The sequence below is a fragment of the Asparagus officinalis genome, chromosome 2 (genome assembly GCF_001876935.1).
Source record: "Asparagus officinalis chromosome 2, Aspof.V1, whole genome shotgun sequence".
Lineage (NCBI taxonomy): Eukaryota > Viridiplantae > Streptophyta > Magnoliopsida > Asparagales > Asparagaceae > Asparagus > Asparagus officinalis.
In genome coordinates this window covers 22,185,548-22,196,677 of record NC_033795.1, presented here as the reverse complement: position 1 = coordinate 22,196,677, position 11,130 = coordinate 22,185,548, and the positions used below count along the sequence as shown (strand labels likewise).

Here is an 11,130-nt window from a genome sequence, read left to right as displayed (position 1 = left end):
TGTTTGTGTGATAGATATGGAGAAACTTGGTACTAGACATAAGTTTTTGTGCTTAATAGTGAGGTGACTCATTCCTATTCTCTCACTCAAATGGAAGACCACATTTACATAGGTTGCAGAGTAGATAAGAATGAGACACTTCATTACCAAGCACCAAATACATGCTTGGTACCTAGTTCCTACATTTCATATACACGCACACATGCACACATATGTATATATATACACACACATATATATATACACACACGCGATAATGTAAAATCTTAAGAATTGTGATACATAAAAATCAGATTTATGTAATTACTTAGGAAAATATTCGGATGACAATTTTCACTCATTCTTTGCCTATTTGATAACAAATTCGAATAGTCTTACTAAAATATATAATTTTGCCTTCGATTGTTTAGCTTGAATTTATTTGCAAAACCTATGATATATGAATTTTAAAGATCCGAGAAAGTATTTTTGTCTAATTTTTTGTATTTACTACGTCTATAATTAGCGAATAGTACATTAAGTGTTTTGGATGCTTGTGACTTAAAATTCGCACCAAATTTCAAACTCTCAAATAAGATTCTTCACATCCAGCACTATATATAACATTTATTGAAATACACACACACACAGCTAACTTTGCAGATAGAATTTGTTAAGAGATGAATGAACTGCTCATGAGGCTCATCATCACCTAGCAAGTCATTCAATATCCTGAGTGGTAAGCTCAGAACCAGTGAAGCCTGTGCATGTACCTTGGAGTTACAGAGGAAAGTTCAAATGAGGCACATTCATAAGCCACCAGAGATACAAGGGAAGAAAGTTGTTTCAATCATAACGGTGCGAATAGAGAGCTTCCTCACTATGTACTGATCCTGAAATTTCTAACATCTGAACAATATACAGGGCAACAGGATATTATCTTTAAGATCATATACTTTGACAGATTAAGTTCTGTAAGGACTAACAATTACAAAAAAAGGGCACTTTGGATGCAATTATCAATTTTGCGGAGCAATCCTCATCAGTTTAACAATTTTTCATGACTGTGGCAACTTCTGGAATCTGGATACCCAACTCTGTGGGCTCCCATGTTGCTTGATACCTCTGTCGGTGGTGAACAAGAACATGTATCTATCTCCCTGCTACGAAAAATTGGAATTCGCAAAGACCTTTAGTAAGCTGACACAAAATAATCATTTCGTTCTTCACAAAATGAAATAATGGGTAAGAGGAGGAAGCACCTTCAAACCGATAATAATAGAATACTAAATTGTAATAACATTACAGTGAAGCATAGAAACTTAGAAAGAAAACATGTCGCAAATGGAACTTTATCTATCTAACAGAGTTGTTGACGCATCACTTGCATGATAAAATGTTTTTCTCAATATTCCCCAAGCATAAACATGAGATTGTTATGATGAGTCCATTTCATTTATACAAAGGATTATCATTCAGTTCCTTTAATGTCAAATGTGTTCCATAAGATTCTGGTTTTAACCAAAAGCAAATATATCTAAGCGTGTGGGACGGTGTGAACATGCCTACATGATTTCATCAGGGGGTTTCCCTTTGAATACACACCTAGCTAAAGCAGGTGCACCATATCTTGTACATGGAATCTTGGTGCACTCATTTCATACTTCATATATCAATAAGATAAAAGTTTTATGCATGGATTAGGACGTTCACAATTAGAATTAACTGTTGATACATCTCTAATTTTTGTGTTCCTTAGCAAAAGGATAATTATTGTATTATGAGGTCTCCTACAAAGGAGGTGCATGGTTTGATTCTACTCAAGGAATTATTTTTTCTCTTCATACAAGCTTTCTTCCATAATGTATTGGATTTCAGACACCCTCTGAGATACATACAAATACAAATACCTAATGAAAATGTAAGCTCTCATTTAAAAAAAAAAATTCAATACACTATCTCGTATAACATAATTGGACGGCTGAGGCTTTATAAAAGTAACAATACAAATACCTAATGAAAATGTAAGCTCTCATTTCAATTTTTGTTCAATACACTATCTCGTATAACATAATTGGACTGCTGAGGCTTATAAAAGTAACACATGTAAGGTTGGAGAGGATACTTTTAGAGACTTACTGACTTTACATACACTTGCAGAGCCTACAGACACCTTACGTCAACTGACCAAGTTACAACCTTTGAAATTTTTTATTTGGAAGAATAATGAGAAGATTTTCTTCCCTTCATCAGATTTACCGTATGTTAGAATTAGTATTTGAGTCCCTTAAAAGTTGTAAAAGTGCACACATTTGAATGACTTTGCCTCGACCTATAAATCAATTATGTACAGGATGAGTTGAATTGATATAGATTATTTTCATAATATTTCATTCCTTTCACTTTCTATTTACTTAAAATATCTGTATTGAGAAAAGGTTTATCTTTTTTCTGTATGCATCCACTAGTCGCCTGTTGAATTCAAGGGACCTAGAGACAAGTTTCTTAGATAAAACATAGTTTAGCTATCAACCTACATATGTTCTACAATCACAATATTATTTTAACCTCACTTTTGCATAGATCGACACAAGAGAGCAACTATTATTAGCAAATTAAAGAGAACAGAATGGTTATTTGAACTTTCAAGTGAGATACTTAACTTCTCAACTTGGTCATCAAAATACATATTTTTCCCTCAAACAGAGCAATTGCCGTACACATTAGGACCAATGGAATTGCAGTTTAAAATGCTATAGTGGGAAATAGACTGAACAAATTTGGTTTGTGGTGTAAAAGAGGATGAACATAGTTAACTACTTAACTGAAGAAAATGTCACTTACAGAATAGTATTAGTAAAAAGGATTCATATTGGTAGACCAAGAAAAAGGAAACATATTGACAACCAACTTACAGATGTACCTGCCGGTTTCATTGTGAAATACCTCCCAACTCCTCATTGTAATGTAAAGTAGTGATTACACAAACTCACAAACATAGGGATGCCAATTTATTCCATCCTATAAAAAATCTCTCTATCGATCTTATATTGCAGAAATCAGATGTTTCCTTGGTCAATATAAATTTAGATGAAATGATTTCACAACTATGACCAGATTTACTCTCTTAACCTACAAACTCACAATTGCCAATGATAATCTATAAATGCCTAGTTTAGTATCATAATGATCAAAGTCAAAAATCAACAGCAAGGCATATGTACCACTTTTTTCTTTCAGAAATATAAATATGGTAACAGTACAAAGAAAAATATAGGGAGAAATATGAGATCTAGTTGTGCACAGTACAGAAGCACAAGAAATGAAACACGTGTAAGCATATCTTTGCCACTTCAATTCCTAAAAACTTCATATAAGATATGGGATACAGAATGTCATTTCACAAAATTCAGTGTGGTATATCCGTCTACACGCATCTTTTTTTATCAATAGATCTTTTATATGAGTGTCCATAAAATGCCTTGACTTGCTGAACTCCAAAACACAGGCAACAGGACACTGAATTCCATTCATGAGTCTTACTCTACGTCCTAGCCTGGAGGTCCAGGGGTTGGTGAAACACATTTCTTGCTTTGACTGGACCAAGGCTGTGTCCTGATCCTTCCAGAAACCGCAATGGCTGCGACCTTATGCACAAGGCAGCCCTATGGCTTATCCAAGCATAGATGTCGACCTCTCACATGGATCATAATTCAAACTTGGCCATTACTCAAAACACTGATAACATCAACTTTGCTTCTGCCTATAAATTGAGCACTATAGTATTTAGCGTAACTATTATGTGGAACATAATCAATAAAAAACTTATCTAGGCAAGTTTGTTTAAGAGTGTATTTGATAAGATTGATTAAGAATGTTCAGAAATAAAAGAAACCAGAGCTAAAGTGGGTACTCACTATTGCAATGGGTTTACAATTTAAGCCATTTAGGCTTCGTAGGCTTCTTAGCAGCAGGCTTAGGCTCTGGAACAGCAGAAGTCTCCATGACAGCTGGTTCGGGGACTGACCTAACAGGACTTACTCGTTCACAACTAAAATCCAACCCGTTCAGAGACAGAATATCATCCTGAAGATAAGGCCCAAGATTTGCAGCACTATAAGAATCAGAATCTGCCATTTAAAAGGTAACCATATAACTAATTAATTTAACCATATAACTAATTAAATTCATAAACATGTAGGTTATGGAAATAGTAATGAGAAAATATTATAAAATTCCAAGTAATCAAGTGGTCAGTTTTGATAAGCCATGCCCCAAGAGTATATTAGACCTGGTATCATAAGGCAGGTCCAAAGTTGATTAAATAAGTAGGATGGTGATGAAGGAAGAAGTATAATCACCTTGCATTAAAAAAGACAAGAAAAGTATAATATTGTATGTATGCACCATGCACTGAACTGGATCCGTTTCTGCAAATTCTAATTTAACCACTTGTTTGTTAAAAATATGTGGGAAGGCATACACAGTATTGGTCTCTCTGTCAAATTATGATATAGACAGCATGAACAACCTTTCTTTCCAACCTGTCTGTTAGAAATATCAGGGGATGAGCTTATCAAGTTGTCTTTCCAACTTCACATAACACCTTTTCCTCTCTCAAATTTTCACAGCCCACTCAAAGGGCTTCTCATTCACCCCAATCCATATTAAACAACAGTCATTTTAACTTGTGCTTAAAAGAAAACCTTCTTGACCTGCAGAGCGAAACATCTAAAAGAAATTGGTTTCACTAACATATAATTAATGACTTATTATCAACTTGAAGCTTTTGACTGTCTTGGTCGCGAGGGCCTTTTTCGGGCCTATTTAAGGGCCACATAACCTATGAGAGGTTATGCACATTTTCGAACCTCCCGTGTGCCCTGGTTGTCAGATAACAAAGTCTAGGGCTTCTTACAGGAAGTGCTTATAGGGAGGAAGCTCATTGATGAACCAGGCAGCGAATGAAAGCAGGATCCATGAAGTCTGCTGGACCGATGAAGAGAAAATTTCCTGTCAAGAAGGTTACTAAAAGAAAAAACTGTTAAAGAAGTATTCCAAACTTATCACTTTGCTCAGCTCCCCATGCCTCCTATAGCTCAGATGTGGGAAAGAAATTGGCCAATGCTGATATACAGGAATGCAAATATTGTTTACTAAGTGTTAATCCTTCCATCTAAGTGTAACTTTTCCATTTACAGATTTGATTTTGAAATGAAAAACTTGACACTAGGGTCAGCTGACAAGACCTTGCCTCCAAGTAATAGTGGCTCACGTCGGCAATGAGATATGAACAGACTTGATTAGCACAGGGCATTATCAAGTATAGTGTTGTATCAAGGTGTTGTGATCTTTTCAGCTTTAGCTGAAATGTGGTTCAGATAGCTCTAGAACAATCTTGTGTTGTGATGTATACCAGAAGAAATTATATTATGTCTCACTATTCTATGTAGCGAATTTGTTATGGTTAATGATAGGATAACGACCAGCTATAAATTATAATCGAACTTTTCATGCAGCCTTGAGCTCCATAACTGGTTTGATTTTAATTGGAAAAGACAAAGATGATAATGATGTCCATGATGACAACCATCTATTACTGCCGTTAAAAAACTTGTATGCAGTCATAAATTATAAAACATTTATTGAGCCCAATTAAGTAGAGTAAAAGCAAATATAGAAAGGCAAACAATGGAAAGAACCTAAGTAAATATAGAATGGCAAACAATGGAAAAATAAAGAGACATGATCACATATTGTATGGGGTAAATTATATCTCCCATATAAATGTATGCAGGCTAACCTTTTGGCACGTCATATGAAAAGTAAACAATAGCTCCAGGAACAAACCCAGCTGAGTAGAAATCCTTGGACATGTCTTTAATCCGCTCCTTTGGAGGTGTGGTATCTAAAGTACAAAAACAGTATAAATCAATAAAGAACCCTCTACAGGCATAAGCAAAAAGAGACCGCCATTCCAATACTTGCTCAAAACTCGACCTACAGATATTTTCAAGAACATATACAACATCTTTGGTGCCAATGACCAAACTTCATGGCTGTAAAATACCAAATTAATCACCTTTTAGCACAGCTAAGCTGAACCAGGAGAAAGATAAACTGGACACATACAACCCAGCTTGATGCTTAAAGTCTTAACTCTCTATGAAATATTGATATGAGATTACTGTGTATGAGCAGTCTCCTGTCATCATAACATGTATAAGCTATGTTACCCCGACACGGCAAACTAAGTCCCGTACCCATGTCGGGTACGTTTTGGGTGCGGATCCGCACCCAAACGGTAGGGACACCGCGATTTCACAAAATAAGGGGGAAAAAGTTGCGAACTTGAAAAAAAAAGTTACGAACCTTATAACTCATCAACGGAAGCGACGACAGATTCTAGATCTCAAGGCGTCGGGTCAATTGCAGCGCCTCGACGACGAAATCAGCTCCTCGACGACGAGATCAGCGCCTCTGCTCGAAGACAGGTTTGATTTTTAGGGTTTGGTTTTTGTTGTTTCTCCTTTTTCTCCTTTTTCCTCGACGACAAGATCAGCGCCTCTCCTTTTTCTCCTTTTTCCTCGACGACGAAAGTTGGGGCTGGTTCCATGCGCCCTCTTCCAGCCATCATGCATTTTTTCTCGAGAGAACGAAGAGGAGATAAAGAGCGGCGGAAGAATTAGGGCTGGGAGAGAACGAATGGGAGAGAACGAAGAGGAGATAAAGGGCGGCGGAAGAATTAGGGCTGGGAGAAGTTGATCTTTTTTTTTCCTTTATATACTATGTGCTAATATTTCCATAAACCCCTCATCAATTCTTTTTTTGCAGCAAGCCCCTTAACAAATACAAATATGTTATTATAGTTACTATTTTCTTTTGTTGCATAAATGTCCTCTTGCAAACTCATCTACAAATTAATATAGTTAATTCAATTGTTAAGATATCTATTTAAATAGTTACTAATTACTATAGTTTCTTATTTATAATCTCCACTTTACATAACAAAAATATAAAAATATAATAGGTATTTAATTCAATATTGATCTAAATTGAATTATTATATATATATATATATATAGCCGTGTCCTCGTACCCTACTTTTTACAAATTTGTCGTGTCTCGTACCAGTACCCGTACCCGTACCCGCACCCGTACCCGTACCTAGGCAGCATAGTGTATAAGTGTTAAGACTAGCAGAATCTTCTTATTGTTCTGTTATCCGTCAACCAATATTTTACTCATTTAAAATATGGTGAGATGGGACAAATAGTTTAAAAGCCTGAAAAGGGTGGTTTGAGGTTATAGTTGCAGCATGGTTAATGCTGAACAAGATACTTCCAATAAATCGTCAACATCCCTCATCTCTTCAGGTTTTGCCAATGGTTAGCTTGAATCTGAAAAGTGGTAGCTGTATATAAATGTTCTTTTGAACTGTTGGTTCAATATTATTCAAATAATATTCAGAGAGAAAAGGACTATAAATTGAAAATGAATAGTATTTCAGAATTCGGAACTTAAAGATCTACAGCGCATCTGATAGCAGATTTTTATATATTGATAATGCAAATTAGTGGTTCCTACAAATCAAAATCTAAAACCTTTTCTGGCTAGACTAAATTTAATCATATTTTTCAATAAAATTGGCATATCCTTGTCTATTGAGTGCTACAACATCCCAATTTGAATTTTATATCATACATGTGCATGTCGCATTATCCCAATTTGAATTCATCTAAAGACATATGATAGGATTGTTTTGATCAATGACCAGAGTAGTTTTAGCAACACGATTCCAACAAATAGATACTATTTAATCAAACGAAATGATGAGTTTCTCAAAAAAAAACTAGATAAAGATCATAATTTACAATTCGAATAAAATATGACAAAATACAAGGACATAATAACATTATGAAAAATAGATCATGCGCGACAAAAACATAGCATTGCAGGACTTACATATATAAAATGGCAAATCTGGTCGAGCAACTACTTTCCCAAGCAGATTCATTAAACTTAGAATTTTTTCTGAAGGGTTAAACTTAATCTCGAGAATGTAATTATCAGGGAACCGTACCCTAATTACAGCCTGCACAAAGCAAAGTACGGTAAAACTCATAGGAAACAAAGGGGGAAAATATGAGAAACAACCTTCTCCAAGTTAATAGGTTATGGATTAGAACAAAATAAGACAAACAAAATATGTGGAAAATATAACACAAACTTATTCCTCTAAATCATATCCCTGAACTGAATTTGCATATGTCAGTTGATATGTCTTGTCTTGGCTGCAGTTGATATGTCAGTTTTTGTTCTGCCAATGCCTGGCACTTAGTTATTCTTATTAGGATCTTCCTTTTTTTAACAGAATGCTGATTGGGAACTTAATGACACATAATTAAATTGTATATGGATTTTTCAAAAGGAATAAATGAATAAGCTTCAAATTCTCTGTTTTAACTATTCCTGTTGCACTTGGATCACAGTTGGGAAGTAACTAAGAAGAAACCAAGGTGGAAGATCCTAGTTAACTATATCCAACCTTTTGACAATTCATCTAACCAATATCAATATTGGAAACCTGTACCATTTATCTTGAGTTCATATTTATCATAAAAATTATGGTATTGTCCATGTAAGTTATAGCTAGAATAGACTATGACACACTGTCATTTAGAAGTGTGACAAAGAAAAAGATAGATCAATAACATAGCCTCACGTACCTTGGTTATTCTTGCTCTCCGAGCAGCTATTTCTGCCTCCCTCATCTTACGAGTCTTCAGAACTTGGGACTGTGCTGTTCACATTTCCAGGAGATAAACATCTTAATCCAAGTTCTAAAATTTAACAAATGAGCGATAAAGCAGATCCTAAATTGTTGAGAAAATCTTCTACACTGCTGTTCTAAGTTTTTTTTTAACCAAGAACGTGAAGAAAACAGAATAACACGTTTTATAATAAGATTACCTCCCAATTTGTCAGACATGACCCGATAATAATCTTCAGGGGTGAAATCATAGAAATCATCTGGTTCTTCTGCAAACGTGATGCATAGTTAATATCAGACACTTAAAATTTACAAAAAATAACTTACAACACTCTATTAATTGTGATTTCTTCGTAGGTTAAATGCATGATTATCCAAGTCCAAGCACTCAAAGAGAAGCATGAATGTGCATAAAAAACTTTCATATTGACCACATTCAAGCTATCTTTCAACTCAGAGATGTCCAACTTTTAAAGGGAAAAAAATGGCGATATAACAGCACAATATTCGAGCAGTCACAATAAAAGGTAAATACCAACAGAAGATGCTGATGCTGCATTAGATGTTTCTGAAGTTGCTGGATTTGTGAATACACGGATCTCATGACCAAGTTCTCGTGACACTGATGAAAGCTTGGCCTGAATATATCAAAAACAAGTGCAGTGATTAGTCAAACTTCTTATCATTAATTAAGGTATCACAGAGTTCTCAATGCATAAGTCTTAATTAATTATCCCAGCAGACTGCAAGAAAAGCTTCATCATGGGTTGGTTCCCTCTTAAATAGACAAAGATAGATAGTTTGGATAAATTTCTAGCTTCTCATAGGCATCTCAGCATCCACATGTCAGAGTGTTTTGTAGGCAGCTAATCAGTGTAAATGGTTAGAAATTCCTGAAAACCAGTTTCAACCTAGATCACTTTATGTTTGAGAATAGTTAAGCTTACAAGAATCTATATAGTCCTCAAAAAATAAGAGTAGGTTTACTTCAGATGCATGAGAAACTGGTATTTCGACCCTACACTGACTTCTGGAATTGTTAATTCCAAGTAAACTAGAAAAGAGTTGACATAAGGGGGAGTGTATCCAATCACTGCAAATGTAACTGGATCTGTCCGTGTTCATTTCATACATGCACATTGCACAAAATACAAGATATATGTGTATGTATTAGGATATATACAGGACTGGATGAATCCATATATGATATATCTTTCTAAGCACTGGATGACAAGGTTCGACATTCTCGAAGGCTTATCAAATTTCTCCTCTCTTCCACCAACAAACACCAGACATAATTCTCGGCCCCCCAGTTAATCTCTACAACCCTCCCAGACAAAAGTTCCACCGTCTACAATACAGAATGCAAAGACCCACATGTATACTCGAAACTTAAATTAGTGTTTCCGTTCAGTGTCTCATCCAACCAAACCCTAGAAGAGTTCACCAACTCATCCGCTATCAACAGTTACAGCGCAAAACCTAGCCATCACCGGAGGACCCGCAGACCTCCAAAGTCCGAACTAGTAATTTTCGAACGCAAATATTCTCAAAAGCCCTAAGAATTAGCCTCTATTCCACAAATTTCCACCGATTAAACATCGATAGATTGCCAGAGATGGCAAACCCTAGGGATCATAAACTGACATAAGCTAACTGCACAATCGAAGGGCAATAGATTGCTTTAAAAAAACGAAAAAGAAATTAGAAACCTTAGCTTCCTCTGGATCCATGGAGCTCTGGATTTGTCTTCTTCTTCTTCTTCCCGTTCCTCGAGTTCAACAGACGAGAGCGGGGCCTGAGGCTTCGACAGGTATCTACTGTTTAGATTTGTTCGGGAAAAAAACAAGTTGAACCCATTTTCACCACTTTCATTTGGTGCCCTCAATTTTACGCCTTTTTCAACTTGGATGTTCAAGGTTATTTATTTATTTATTTATTTTTAAAATGCAGTTTACTCGATTTTGGCTTTGATATCCAAAGTTTACACATTATTTACATTTTTTCTAATAAACACATATTTAAGCTTTAAGACCCCAAGCTTGCACCATTTTATCGTTGATACTTTAAAATGTACACTTCCTTAAATTTGACAACGTAAACGTTAGGGTATCACAATGTCAGAAACCAAATTTTACGTATCAAAGTTTTAAAAAACTGTAAACATTAGAGCATCAAAGTGTCGAGAAAAAATATTTTGAGATATCAAAGTTTAATAAAATATAAATTTACAATACCAAAGTGCAAGTAATTATTTTTTTTCCCTTTTCTCTTTCTTTTAGATAAATTTCACAAAACCCCAAAACTCTGGGTCATCTCTCACAAAAAAGCCCAAAACTTTGAGTTGCTTCTCATTTTGTTTCTTTTCACTAAACCTC

General features: G+C 35.3%; 1 protein-coding gene across 4 annotated transcripts; it reads right to left on the bottom strand.

Moving 5' to 3' along the window:
- Nucleotides 773-10,640, bottom strand: LOC109830511 (plant UBX domain-containing protein 1). Of its 4 annotated transcripts, none has more exons than XM_020397783.1 (8): nucleotides 10,465-10,638; nucleotides 9,288-9,390; nucleotides 8,953-9,021; nucleotides 8,709-8,782; nucleotides 7,945-8,074; nucleotides 5,783-5,887; nucleotides 3,897-4,109; nucleotides 773-1,139 (listed from the first exon to the last, which is right to left on the bottom strand). In XM_020397783.1, exons 1-7 carry the CDS (start codon nucleotides 10,483-10,485, stop codon nucleotides 3,910-3,912), a joined length of 702 nt encoding a protein of 233 aa, XP_020253372.1. In that variant the 5' UTR covers nucleotides 10,486-10,638; the 3' UTR covers nucleotides 773-1,139; nucleotides 3,897-3,909. The 4 variants fall into 4 exon arrangements, with proteins under 4 accessions (XP_020253372.1, XP_020253371.1, XP_020253373.1 ...); XM_020397782.1 differs by having other exon boundaries at nucleotides 773-1,142; nucleotides 10,465-10,637; XM_020397784.1 differs by lacking the exon at nucleotides 773-1,139 and adding an exon at nucleotides 1,931-3,742.